Below are 15,085 nucleotides of genomic sequence, written 5' to 3'. Positions count from 1 at the left end.
TTATACAATTTATTTTGACATATGCAAATTTATACAACTGATACCCTTAAATTTGTATAATTAACACATAGACTCATATAAAAGAACAAATTAAACTTTGGAATACCACATTGCGTATGTTGTAGTTATTGAATGAAAGCCTTAACAGTGATACATAAAACTTAACATTAAATTCAGTCTATATTATTATTCAATTTTTAAGAACTCTTTACGCAAAAAATGTAAACAGTATTTTTTAAAAAATTTTGAGAACGAAGGAAAAACACATTAATTAATTGATACGTACTCCGTATTTTTTTGGACATATGTTTATAAAATCTTTAATCCAAAGCTCTTTTCCGGAAAGTAATGTTTCTAGTAACAATCAACAACTATGCATAATTAGAAAATGGAGATTGTAGCACCTTGATTTGTCAACATCTTTTCCGTAACTATTTTGTTTTGATCTTCACAAACTTGTCATTCTACCCCATAACCCACGGCATACAAGATGTCGAAGTCATTGTATAACTTTTGCGTATCTTAATATATATATTTACTAATTTACAAACCACATAAATTCCAACTTTTTTTTCTTTATAATTTACACTGCATTATTTAGCCCTTCTCTAAGGAATAAAAAATTACTACCATTTCCTTGTCTATTTTGATTTATTTTTTTTTAAATGAAATCTTAAGTACGTGAGAAAAGGGGTGTCCAAATTTGGATAATTAGTGGAATAACGATTTTTTGTATTAGGGTTTAAGAGAGTTGTGATAACAATCTATATATACGTAGTATTAAAAATAAATAAATAAACCTTCTCTATTATATAATATGATTTCATTATATAATATTTTTGTGAATTAATATCCATTCAAAAAGAAAAAAAATAATAAAAAATTGCGAATTAAGAAGCACTTGTCTCTTCTTGGTGAAAGGTTTTTTTTCAATTACAAAATTGATTCGGAAAATTACAGTCAATGTTAGTTCAAATGCCTAATAGCGTAGTTCCAAGAATCTTAGTAAAAGACAATCAAGGTTTGATTTTGTGGTTGTTACAAAGATAATTTTTGGTTTACGAGTTACGACATTATGTGTTTAGTCCACGCATGTCATTGTATTTTGAATTGACTGGGAAAGTGTGAATAGGGATGTTCGTGTTCGCTGATTCAATCGCCAATTGTGTCGAAGACCGAGAGGCCAGATCCACACGGACATAAAAAATAAATCTAATACTCGAACTGGACCAATTTTTAAGGAGTTTAGGACCAGACTGGACCGATGATTGAAAGATTAAATTTCTTAACCCAAAAATTGGAACAATTTTCTCCCATCGATTCATTCCGATCCATTTTTCTGGTTTGGGTTGGTTTTTTAAACTCTAATCCCCTAAGTGCGAATACATAATGTATAGAAACTTAATATTTGTCCCAACACAAGCAATTCCAATGCTATCTTCAAACACACTAAAGCTCAGCAATTGATATATTGCCAAACTTGTAAGGGTCAACTCCTTTACTTGTTTAAGATCATTACAACTTCTACATTAAACTACCTTCACAACTCACAAGAGATACTATGCATGCCAAAGTTGCGTCATCTCCAACCTTCTTTTAGTGCTTATATGCCAGCAAGTGCACAACTGCCTACACAATTTAATTATTTATATTCTTTGTTTTCTAATTTATCATATGTATTGTATGTTGTATGATCATAATAGATAACACACAAAGTAATTAATAAATAAGATATTATTTGGTCTGATTTTTTATAGTAATTAGTTGTATGTGATCGACTATGTGTATGTATTCCTGCAATTAGGAATTATATCTAACTTATATATCAAGTCAAATGACCAAATAATTTGTTCAAAAGTTTATGGACTAGCTAGAAACTTTGACCGATCAAATATATTTGCTTGTTACAACTTAGCTTACTTAGTATTGTAATAACATAATTTCAATTGCGTTAAATATGTTCGAAGCAATAGATAAAGACTTATTTTTCTATTAAATAAATTAATTGATCCTTTTAGTGATCATCTCATGTAACATTAATCTTCCAAAGTAACTAGTTGGTTTATATTATATATTCTAATATCTTCTCATATATAACATACTTAGCTAATATATTCCATATTATAATAATGTAACTTAAATCTCATAAAGATGTGGCCAGCACTCTAAACAAATTAGCCGGTAGAATGCTTGCCATTTGACTACCATCACACATTTTCAATATTATAAGAAAATATTTTTGCTTCCTTAAAATTGCAACAATTTAAGTATCATGTTAAATGACACATTACTTTAACCATTATACATATTAAATTTATGTTTGTATAATACTCTGTATTACTTATTAAGTTATTAGTAGCAAACTAGCAACACGAGGTATAATAATTGATAAAATTTCATACGAAGTACCCCCTCCGTTATTAAATACTTGCTCCACTTTTCATTTCCGGTTGTTTTTAAATACTTACTACATTTCCTTATTTGGAAAGTTTTTACAATATTTAATTCATTTCTCTCACCTAGTGGACCCAACATAAATCATACGGAGTATTTTATTAATTTCATATTCTATCTCCTCCAATTCTCTCAACTACTTTTGTTTTTTACAATTTTTTTTTCTTCCACCTACCCCACTACTTCCATATTTTATTACTTTTTCCAATTTCTCCTAAAACTTCACGCATGGAAAAATTGAACAAGTATTAAACGGAGGGAGTATATGTTTATAAGGTGGGACCAATGAGATTTGGAGCATAATTTTATAAGTATATTCTTTCAACAAGTATATTTTAGACGCATTTATGTGGAGTATAATTTCTAAAAATGTCATAAAAATTTTGTTACTTCGTAGATTCTTTATAGTCGCAAAATGTTTTGCGATGCAAGAAGTATCCACGTCCTCAAAGTGCAAAAATGATAGTTACACAACTACTAAAAACAAATCTATCCACATTAGAAAAATACAGTCCACGAACAATACATAACGAAACTCGACCATTGACGGTCCAAATTTGCAGGAAGTTGGTTATTTTAATTAGGATTTTAGCACAATGTGGAAAATTGTAAAAAAAAAAAGGAAAAAATAAATAAATAAAAATACTCCGTAGTACTACAAGGTCTACAACTCCACTAATAATATGTTTGTTGTAAATTCGGGAAAAGAATATAGCTATATAAGGAAGTACTAGGTTTGTGTCCGAGCGATGCTCAGAACCTCAGATGGTTGATAAAATTTTAGAATAACATTTTTACTCGTGTTAAATACGGTTAAATAAGTCGTTCTGATAATGTAGAATATTTAGACATATGATATCATATGAAGTGTACTTTGTATAGTTTTTTTTAAATAGATATCTATGTTATTATTCTTTGATTGTGTCAAAACAACTTCTAGACTGTGCAGCGAGCTCGTAGCATTGCTATCTTGATTTAAATTTCTTGCCGCGTTTCGACGTTGTCTCTAAGTATCTTCATTCTTTCCATCCTTGCTCGACGTTGTCTCTAAGTATCTTCATTCTTTCCATCCTTGCTCTTTCGTAATTTGATGTGCGTATTGCTGTATAAAATTTCAATGGATAATTATTTTTTTATTTAGAAAGAGATTCTTATTATTGTTTTAAAAAATATCATCCTTTACACAATATAAAATTTTATTATTACACTATCCTACATTATTTTATTTATTAAAATCAAAGTAATATAAGAATTCTATTCATATGATAAATCTAATTAAATTCAATTAATATAAGAATTCTATTCATACGAGGAAACAATTTGATGTTTATATAAACCCTCAAACCTTACCCTTGCTCAATATTTGTTAACATTCAATTTGCGCACGCACTCTCTTGCTCTTTGACGCTAAATTTTTAAAGACACGACAGAATATAGCTATATAGGAAGTATAATTAATTTTTCCTCAAAAACAATAAAAATAAAAAATAATAATAATAATAATAAATAAATTAGATCTACTCTTGGTGAACTTAAAATTTAATATTATCCTCCGTAATTTATATTACTCGGCTTAATTGATGATTTTTTTTTTTTTTTTTTTTTTTTTTTTTTACATTTTAGAAGCAACTAAACAATCATATCCTAATTGTAGTTATTTGGTGTGAAATTATTATCAATGTCAATCTCATGTTTTAGTTTAAGTGAAATTTGACCATATTTTGACTGTTTTTTATGGAAAAAAAAAAATTGTGGGATCTTGTAAATTTTTCAATATGCATTTTTCAGATAATAATTTCCATGATTTGTGATTTTCGTCCCCGACCCCTCACCACAAAAAAAGAAAAAAATTTGATCGCACTCCAAATCAAAAACTAAATTTCATGATTGTTCCCTCTATATAAACGGTGTATTTTTTTCCCTTGGTTTTTTTACTTATACTACTCCGTATAAACTTGCATATTCTATTAGACTTTATTAAAACTAATTTTAATGGCAAACTAGTGTTTAGCTTGGGTGATACCCCAGATCATACATTATATAATATTGTATTATAGTTTTCATGAGTTATACTTATAAAGATGATTTTGTCTAGACTTTCGTCCCTAGGTGGTATGAGATAATAGTCACATTGAATACTTATTGATTTTTTTTTTTTTTTTGAGTATCTTATTTTTTTTTACAAAAATTTTGAACTTTGTGCTTTTCAGTTATATACTTTTTTTTTTTACATATTGATAATGTGGTTGGTATAATTGGCTTAAACGGTTAAGTAGTAATATCGATGTTCTTAGAAACGCCTTTTAATATATAGTATAAATATCATTACTTCATATGATGTACATTCAATGTATTTTATAAGTTCTTGAAAACGCGTTGACTACATAAATATACTTTCCTTAAGTATAGTACATTTTAATCCACATAATTACTATACATTAATGTATTTTATAAGATCTTAAAAACACGTTGACTACATAAAGCTCATTTTAATGATAAATACTCCGTATTAATGTATTATTATTCCATATTATGTACATTCAATGTATTTTATAAATTCTTAAAAACGCGTTGACTACATAAATATACTTTCCTTAAGTACAGTGATATTTTAATCCACAAAATTACTTATACATTCAATATATTTTATAAATTCTTAAAAATACGTTGATTACATAAATATACTGTCCTTAAATACAATACATTTTAATTCACAAAATTACTTATACATTCAATGTATTTTATAAGTTCTTGAAAACACGTTATCTACATATATAATACTTCCCTTCTCATCCAAAAAAAATTACTCGTACTTTCCCATTCATCATTCTTATCCAAGATATAATAAATACTCCGTATACGGCACATCATCAATCTATCTCCTTCCCAAAAGCCAGGATTAAAACTGTAAAAAAATCAAATTTTTACCATAAAAAGTAAATAATTTTACTGTAAATATCTTTCGTCATCCTTTTTCGACGACTCAACTGCTTATTTCCCCCCTTTTTTCACCCCCACCGACCCTCTTCATTCAACTCCTTCTTCTTCCTCTTCTTCCTAATTCTCTCTCTTCAATCTCAATTTTCTGACTATTTTTACAGAATTTTATCTTTCTTTTTCAATACAAAACAAATTTATTAAAACCCTTAATTTTGTTTGAATTTATACCTTTCAATTTACTCTTCTCTTTCTCTCTCCTACGATACCACAGAAAGAAACACATCCTCTGGATCTCAATCTTCCAATTCTTCTTTCTTTCTACATCAATTTCTCACTTTTTTTCCTTTTTTTATATAAAACCCAAACATTTGTTTTAACAATGACACACAAATTCCATTGTTTTCAATACACCCCCTTCTTCCTCTCTAACCATCTATCATCAATCAATCCCTAATTTCACTTCAGTACATCATCTACATTTGTGGGTATCAATCAATTTTGGGAATTTCTTATCAAAATTCATTCTTTTTGAATTTTGATTTCTGGGTTTTGTTTGAATTTTGGTGGGGTTTTTTCAATTTTTTATTTCTCAATGACTGTCGAGTTTGCAGATGATGTTTCATACTTAACTTTTCTACCAATTTCATTGATTTTTGTTGTGATTTGTTTGGTTTCATTGTTGAAGAAGAAGAGTAAAGGGGTAATGGCGTTTGATGATGGTGTTTTCTGGAATGAGCATAGGCTTCAGAGGTTGAAATGCTCTGTGAAAAATTATGATTGGGGTAAAATTGGGAGTGATTCTGAGGTTTATAGATTGTTTAGTGCCAATTCTGAGGGTAATAAGTTGGATCCAAACAAACCCTATGCTGAATTTTGGATGGGTACTCATGAATCTGGTCCATCTCATGTGCTGAAAAAAGGGAATATTTTTTTTAAATGGAAAGAATAGTAAATTTTGGGATTTTGAGGGTGACACTCTCAAGTCTTGGATTGAGAAGAACCCTAATGTGCTTGGTCATAAGGTTGTTGACAAGTGGGGTTATGATCTACCCTTTTTGTTTAAGGTAAAATTCTATTGATTTTGGGTTTTTTTAATTTTATTTTAATTTCTTGATCTTGCTGAATTGCATGTTTGTTAGATTGCTTAATTAGAATTTCAATGTTTGTTTGAGTTTTGGAAAAATTTGCATGGTGAATTTTGTATACTGTTACATTTTTATGGAATAATTACTTTTGGTTTTATGGAAAATTATGTTGTGAATTATGTGTACCTTTACATTTTTATGGATTCATGAGATAGTAATTGGTTAATCTGTGAGTAAAAAGATGAATTTGATTGTAATGTTGCTATTTTGAACATTGTAGGCGTTGTCGGTCGCAAAGACATTGTCAATACAAGCTCACCCTTGCAAGGAGTTGGCAAAGAAATTGCACATTAGGGACCCACTTGTTTACAAGGATGGCAATCATAAGCCAGAAATGGCTCTTGCAGTAACAAAGTTTGAGATCCTTTGCGGATTTGTCAGTATCGAGGTATGAAGCTTGCCTTTCATTAGTCTCTATTGCTGATTATCTTATTTTCCAGGAGTTAATTTTCTATTGAATCAAGTGTTTGAAACTAATTTTGTAGACTATAGTAAACTAGAAGTCTTGGCTGTTTAGACATGTCATAAAGAGTTTTTATGCGGAGCTCATATGTTGCTGGTTTTTTGCTTTAGTAGTGTATTAAATACAGTATATAAACTCATACATCATTGAGAAACTTTTGTCTTCTTGGCTTATACATGTTTTGTTTTTTGGACCATTTGTCATGTCTTTATCTTTATGATGATGTAGTAAATTTTTCTTACTGGAAGTAATCTCTTTGAAGTGCAATCTCCACCTCCCTTGATTTTAAGAAATCGATGAGTAACTTGTAAGATCAAACCGTTTTGGCTGATGCTTTAGTTTCCTCGTGTGCTTCAGGAACTCCAACGGATTCTTAAAGGTGTTCCAGAAATATCACAGTTGGTTGGTGCTGCAGTTGTGGATCAACTGCTGAACATCACCCCAGAAGATGGGGAAGATACAGTTAAAACTGCATTGAAACAGCTGTTTACTCAAATTATGTCAGCAAGTGAGCATGTGATTGCTGAGGTGCTGTCTCAGTTGATTCCTCGTCTGAGGAAGAAGGATGAGGTATGTTATTTTTCTTATTGGTTTTGTGTTTTACTTCATTTTATGGAGCTCTGAGTTTTGAAATTTGTAATGGCAGATGTTGAAAAACTATTAGCTGATCTTATTGCTTTAGTTTATATAGTAGTGTGAAAGAAACCAGATCCTGATTCAATTATCAATGTAGGAAAGGGCCAATATGCAATTTGTGGCAGTGATTTTGTTTTAATGTAACAACTAGTTTTCATAATATCATGGTGCACAAACAGAGTATATATATGGGAGCAGTGTTTGTAAATTTTCTTTTTTGAGTTGGTTGATGAAGTTAGCATGTTGCTTCTGGGGATGTTTTACTGAAATTACCTATGTCCTGTTTTATTTTTTGTGAAGGCCTGCCCAGTGTTAAAAGTGTTTAGACTCTTTTAGCTTATCTGATCTAGATTTGGCATCTTTTTAGAAATCCTGTATATTTTTAAAGATTTTTAAAGATTTTTAAATCTATCTGTTTGTGATGGAATCGCTTAGATGTGTTTAGCACATGTGCTTTATGATTGTTCTATTCATCAAGATACAATTATATTCCTCACTTATGTGGGTCCTTGTGAAGCTATTGATCTAATGACGTTTTCTCTTATATCAGTTAACATCAGAGGAAAAGCTGGTCCTACGGCTTGAAAAGGAGTATCCGGGTGATGTGGGTGTGCTAGCAGCTTTCCTTATGAACTATGTAACATTAAACCCTGGTGAAGCATTGTGCTTGGGGGCAAATGAACTACATGCATATGTATCTGGTGATTGCATCGAGTGTATGGCAACTTCAGATAATGTTGTTCGGGCTGGTCTAACTCCCAAGAAGAGGGATGTGAAAACTTTATGTGATATGCTCACATACAAACTGGTAAGCTTTTGGTATACATGCTTGATTATTTGAATCCTGCTTTACTATTTAGTTTTAGTTTGGATTGTTCTTGGTGCAATCCCTGAGTGATGTGTTGGTACTTAGGTGGGGAGATTTGTTACTAGTGCCTCAAACTCCTCTGATACTCCTGTCTTTTCTCTGATCACTTCTTTTAGATGATGGTTACACTCTCAGCATCTCAGCAGCATTTTTCGGTGCATGAATTTCAGTTTTATTTAACAGTTATATCATTTCATGATTGTTAGTTAGTAAAGACAGGTTGAGGGTGACCAAATTTTTCTTTGTTTATTCTTGGCCAAATTGTGTTTTCCTCTTTTCATTTTTAATTTTGAAGCGTATTGAAGAAACTTGGTTTTTGATAAGAAGTTGTAGCATAGCATGTATGGGCTGTGATAAGTCATATCAGTAATTCAGTATTGTATTTCATCAAAAGAATTTATCTGACTAAACTCATCTGATGTTCAGGGCCGACCTGATATACTTAGGGGCTTCAACGTAGAGGGTACTGATGGACTCACAAAAAGGTACCGTCCTCCATTTGAAGAGTTTGAAGTTGATCATTGTGATCTTCCTGAAGGAAAATCGACAAAGTTTCCGTCAATGGCTGGTCCATCCTTATTTTTGGTCACTGAAGGGACTGGAATAATCAAAACAGCTTTTTCTGCGGAGATGGTAAGAGTAGGTGATGTGTTATTTGCACCAGCGAATACGAAGATAACCATAGAATCTTCTGGTAGAAGGTTGCAACTCTACCGAGCTGGAGTGAACAGTAAATTCTTGTGATCTGAAGGCTAAAGTTGCATAATTTTTCAGATTTTTTTTTTTGGCAGCCCCTAATGCATCATAATTTCACTATTTTGAGATTAATGTATCTATGTATTTGTTGATTTTAGCAAAAGGGCTTCTGTTGTACACATGCTACACAAAAAAAAAAAAAAAAAATATAGTAAAAAGTAGTAAGAGAATTTTCTTACATCTCCTTCTTCTGTTGTCTTATGTTTAGTTTGTTTCCCATCTGCACAAATATATTTGCTCTGATCAATGTACTAATATAGGTAGTGCAAATTTAAAGTGAAAAAAATTTACCAGAATTAGGAGAGCGGGTAATACCGTTGCTCATCTTGTTTCGAGATGGGACACTAATGGATGTTCGGAGTTAGTTTGTATGAACTCTTTTCCCCAAAGTATACAAACTTTGGTGGACTATGATTTGCAATAATATTGCCTCATCACCTTTTCCTCAAAAAAATCATGCTAGAATTAAGTTAATGATAGTGAAAATACTATTTTGAAACACACGAAGTATATGAATGTGTGATTAGAAAAAAATATTGTGTGGTTTATAACTTTCCCTTTCACGGAATTCCAACTGGATTATTACTTTATACATTTCTTATTAGTTGAAATGTTTTGATCTTCACATTATTTACATAAATTACTTTTGACTAGTGATAATTGAAGATATTGTTGACTCATTCACTGCCAAACTCATGATAGAAGGGTAAATTGGCTGGAAAAAACAAGTACGAAGTGCAATTTAATATAATGTGATACAAACTAGCCTTAAATGGTTGTTTAGTCATTTTTATCCAAGTGAAGATTTGCCATCAGAAGTTGCGAGAGATGACAACAGAATATAAAAAAAAAAAAAAAAAAAAAAAAAAAAAAAAAAAAAAAACCAAAACATTCATAATACAAGTTATGCAACTACATACGAGGAACCATTTAGGGCTATTGAGGTATTCAGTTGTTACTACTAATTCATCTTATATATAAGTAGCAATTAGTGCCGCTTTCATCGTGGTTGGAAAGCTAATATAATAATAAGAAAAACCAAATATCAGTTCACGAATAATTGGCAACCTATCAATTAACTACTAACAGACATGTCTGGCCTGCTGTTTGATGATTGCCACATTTAAGAACAGTGACTGACTGACTTCAACAAGTTTACATAAAAACAACCAGATACAATCACTCCATAAAACAATACAGATTATTCAAATTAAATTAAAATTAAACTAATGTATTAGCTGATAGCTTGATAAGCTAATTATAGATCCGATTATTTTCTCCATCACAATAACAGATTCGACCAGTTTCCCATTTGGGGTATATCACAGCAAAAAAGATATGCCAGTGCCCAGTTTACTGAGCCTTTGAAGCAATATTTCGAGGACCAGTAGACATTTTCTAACCTTCAAAGCAAACCACAATTGCTTTCACAAACAGTACAGAATTTCGTCGCATAAATACCATACACCTAACTATGCTTTCAACAACCCATACTACACTCCCCAAGCTTATGTGCATAATAAAAGCAAACAGTGATGTGCAAATATGCAGCCATGAACAAGGACGAACATCATCAAGAAATCATAGCAGGCTAGCAGTTTTAGCTCCAAAAAAGACAGATGTTCTACAAGCACTTTCAAAAGCTCAAAATCTTTGGCAGAAGAGAAAATCTCATAATTGTACTTCTGTTGCTAATTAACAATGCAATTCAAGGTGGATCAAAACTTAATAAGTAGTACTATCTTAAAGAGAAAAATAGACAAGATTTGCAATTGGTAGCACAAAACTCTGATGACATCCTGATTGCAAGCTTAAGCCTCTGTATTAGGGTATTCAAAAACTACATCCTTTCCGCAAAGCTTCCTGTAGATGCCAGAAAATGTCTCTAGCTTGTACTCTGTGTCGTTCTTGGCTTTGGGGTCCAAGAATACCTGCCCATCAACAAGCAGTTTTACATCAAAGCACGTAAACAAACATTTAAAACCTGAGCTTCTGAACATAGTGCAGTTAAATTATACACGCAAGTCTTATAATACCTTCATGATCTTGGATCCATCTAGACGGTATCTGCAACGCTTTCCAACAATCTCAGCAGGCTGCACAAGGTCCTCAAGAATGTTCTCGTGAACTGAAGTGAGAGTACGGGATCTGGGACGCTTGGCTGCAGAACCCTTCTTTGGGGGCCTCACAATCCTTCTGGTGGCAATGAAGACAACATCCTGAAGAGATAGCAGGATAAGAATGGACAAAAGGTAAGAAAAACAAATAAAACATAACTCAAAATTAAGACTGTAATATTTGACCACATAACTCTACCTAATAAATGTCAAACTAAAAATGTTTAATTTGCAGACATCAGAGATAACCAAGAGAAGGCCACCCAAGAACATAATTGCCAGCTAAGCTAGCCAGTAACAGAGGCTAATACAAAAGGAACAATCATACTAGCAATTCTACAAGATGTCAAAAGACTCCAAATAGACCACCATGAGACATAAAAAAGTGCACTGTCAAGGTAGATGTCCATACAAATGACAAATCACCATACTTAATTGATCAAACAGCACAATAATAGATCCTAGTTAGAAAATAAAGCACAATCCTAATATGATGCTTATTAAAAGTTCATACAACTTAATCTTACATAGCCTTATTGGAAATGACTAAAAGCTGTTTTTGATGGAACGGACAAAAATAAATGGAAGAATTCAATCCATCTAAAAAACTTTATAAGCAATAAAGAAATGCAGGTCAAATTTACCTTGCCACTGAACTTCTTCTCAAGCTCTCTCACCAACCGGCTGTGAATTTTGCGGAAAGATTTTCTCAATCTGTAAGGGACATGGATAACAACAGCCTTTTTGTTGTTGGAAATGTCAACCTGACTGCACATCGATAAAAAAAAAAAAAAAAAAAACACATTATCAAACCTCAAAGCAAACAAAGACCTCTCAGGTCATGAGCATACAAATCAAGCAGCACTTACGCAGCAGAGTTGATAAACAGATCCTTCAAATCAAGTACAAGGTCCTTGTTGGTGGTCTCGAGGTCAAAAATAGCCTATAAAAATAATTATTTCTCAATTATATCTCATTTCTCAGTGAATTTATTCACAACTAGTCACTTAACAATAAAAGCAGCTTAATGCAAGCAAACGCTACCTGAGCAACAGTCTCCTCAAATTCAGTTGGGTCTACACCCTTATCTTTCTGAATCTTCCTCATTGAAGTAAACATTTTGACAAAGCTGAAACACAAAAACAAAACACAACACAAATCAGCTCAGGTCACACAGTACTTCACTGGCAAATGCCATCTAAAACTCAACTAGCATTCGATTATTATACATAGCACTAGATTTCAACATGCACCAATTCTAAGCTAGATGATCCTATAAAACCAAAATAGCCTTATTTCAGTGATATGGTAGTCTGAACCCCAAACTGTCCAACTCATGATTCCCCTAACAATCAAACCGTTGCCACTGGTATAATGCACATAAAATGGATATAATTTATAATGGTCTACGATGATTCGAGGTTAACAGGTAATCAGAACCTACTGATTGGAATTATACGAAAAACAAAATCCAACATTTAAATGACTAGGCAACCATTTTCATATATTTAGCCCAATACAAATCTATCAGACTATTATCTTCCAAATTATTCAATTTGACAAAAACTCAATTAATACATTTATTCCAAATACTTCTCTTAGATAATGAATGCTAACTCTAAGTTTCCAACGGTAACACCAAGTAATTCCAGCAAAAACTCATATCATAATATCTCCGTCAAATAGCAAAATATTACCGTGGAATCAAAATAATTACAATTCTAATAATCGAAGCTTAAAACAATAAAAGAAGAACAATTTCATTAAATCTAACATCATAATATTAAAACGCAGTAAATTAAACCCAGATAATGAAAGATGCAAAATTTCCAACTTTTAAACCCTAGAATCAAAATTTATAAAAACTCGAACATAGTATACAAATTCAATTCTACATTTCACTAAACCTAAACACAACAAAAAACGAAATGCATAGAACAAACCCAGAAAGTGAATGCAACCCAATTGAAGAACAACGAAGAGAAGAAAACCCAGAAAGTAAGATTACGTACCAGAAGTAAGATCTCGGGGAAAAGAGAGAAAAACCCTAGCAGGGGAGGAAGAGAAGCTGCTGCAAATAGAGTGAAAGAGAACAGAGAAGGGTTGAAGGCTGGAATGTAGGGTTTAAATGAGGAGCATGGAGAGTTATTTGACCTAGAGATAGACGGCTGTGATTTATTTGTTTTCTCTCTCCTGGGCTTGGCCCGTTTTATCTTAATTTTTACTGATTTCTTATCTTGGGTTTTCAGGTTTGTGTTCTCATTTTTTTATTTTTATAAGAAGCCCAAAGTTTATAATACTGCTCCTTTCAAAATAAATTTTGACCAATCACATAAAAGGTTGATATTCAAAAATTAAATATTGAACCAATTTTAACAAGTATTTGCATACCTATGTTTAATCTAATGTATAAAGCATCGGCATTCGGCATTGATTCATGTGATGTTTATTAATAGTGCAAAAATCAAACTGGATATTTATTTTGCAACGAGGAAGTATTGTTTTTAGTACGTGATAACCGAGTTATTCGGGTTGAGTAGTGTGAGAGTGGAGTCATGGTTAGGTGATTCTTAATTTAACACTCAGATACAAAGTTGTTAGTATTCGAGTTAATTTTATTTCTATTCGTGCTATCTATATTCAAGTAAACATGAAAAGGATTATAATTCGTTTTTAGACTCAGCCAATGCTTTGTTCATTTTGTATTTACTTAATAATATTTTATTTAAATTGAATAACATCAAATATTGCATGCTTTGATAGTTAAAACTTTAAAAAATAAACCTAATCCAGCTAGACATTTTCGATTGTGGGAAATTTTAAACATTATTTATATTAGGGTATTTTCACTTTTACCACCTTCAAATAACCACTTAATTGAATTTACCACCTCCAAAAAAAAAAGATTTACTTTACCACCAACAAAATTTCCAAAAAATCGATTTTACCACCGACTAACGGATTCCGTCCACGAATCCGTTAGTAGGGCCCACCTTTTTGACGTTTCTTCTTCATCTTCCCCGATCTTCCGTGTAAACCAACCAGCAACGAAATCAACTACCTCGGTTGGTCGGAATTTCGTGTGTGACTAAGGAGGGGCCGGAATTTGGTGTGTGGGTTAGGGAGGTGGTCGGAATTAGGTGGTGGTTAGGGTTTTAGGAGTGCGAAATTTGGTGGTGGCTAGGGTTTTTAGAGTGGTCGGAATTAGAAGAGGATTTATGGGTGGTCGGGATTTGGTGGCTGCCAAAAACTAAGAAGCCAAATCACCAACAACAAGGATACAAATCGATTATCATCAACATTTCTACAAACCAAAGCAATTAATCCATTACAATACCCACAAATCGAAACCTCAAAACCAGAAAAAGAATTGGGTAAATCAAACCTTGTCAATCGTTTTTTGCATCAAGCTCAGAACCCCACTTCAATGGAGTCGATTCCAGGTGACTTCCATGGTTGAGGATAAGAAGACGACGGTCAGAGGAGAGAGAATGAGCGAGATGAAGACTGATTAAATGGGTGCTGTTGATTGATTAAGGAATGCCAAGCCTTGGAAACGCATTTGAAGCGAAGTAGTGATTTAGTGGGTAATCGAAAAGAATGGAGGTGATTAACTCCATTGGAAGAGACGCCATTGTTGTGGCTTTCGAGAAAATAGAGCAAAAAAATAAATAAAAATTGGTGGAAAGGTGGTTGTGGCTGTGCG

General features: G+C 32.1%; 1 protein-coding gene and 1 pseudogene across 1 annotated transcript; one reads left to right on the top strand and one right to left on the bottom strand.

Moving 5' to 3' along the window:
• The first annotated feature begins 5,337 nt into the window (after positions 1 to 5,337).
• LOC110728215 lies at positions 5,338 to 9,409 on the top strand (annotated as a pseudogene).
• A 1,413-nt stretch (positions 9,410 to 10,822) lies between these two features.
• On the bottom strand, positions 10,823 to 13,547 carry LOC110728216 (40S ribosomal protein S7-like). The gene is made up of 6 exons (XM_021907880.1): positions 13,392 to 13,547; positions 12,424 to 12,508; positions 12,249 to 12,322; positions 12,024 to 12,147; positions 11,299 to 11,481; positions 10,823 to 11,193 (listed from the first exon to the last, which is right to left on the bottom strand). Exons 2-6 carry the CDS (start codon positions 12,496 to 12,498, stop codon positions 11,074 to 11,076), a joined length of 576 nt encoding a protein of 191 aa, XP_021763572.1. The 5' UTR covers positions 12,499 to 12,508; positions 13,392 to 13,547; the 3' UTR covers positions 10,823 to 11,073.
• Between the last annotated feature and the right edge of the window lie 1,538 nt (positions 13,548 to 15,085).

This window comes from Chenopodium quinoa, unplaced genomic scaffold (genome assembly GCF_001683475.1).
Source record: "Chenopodium quinoa cultivar QQ74 unplaced genomic scaffold, ASM168347v1, whole genome shotgun sequence".
NCBI classification, from domain to species: Eukaryota; Viridiplantae; Streptophyta; class Magnoliopsida; order Caryophyllales; family Amaranthaceae; genus Chenopodium; species Chenopodium quinoa.
The sequence above is the reverse complement of the archived record's forward strand: the minus strand, read 5'-3'. Positions and strand labels throughout refer to the sequence as shown.

Coding starts and splice junctions, on each gene's coding strand:
- LOC110728216 (XM_021907880.1), bottom strand. CDS start 12,498: ATGTTTACTTCAATGAGGAAGATTCAGAAAGATAAGGGTGTAGACCCA. Junction 12,323..12,423: donor TTGAGGAGACTGTTGCTCAG/GTAGCGTTTGCT, acceptor TTATTTTTATAG/GCTATTTTTGACCTCGAGAC. Junction 11,194..11,298: donor ATGGATCCAAGATCATGAAG/GTATTATAAGAC, acceptor GTTGATGGGCAG/GTATTCTTGGACCCCAAAGC.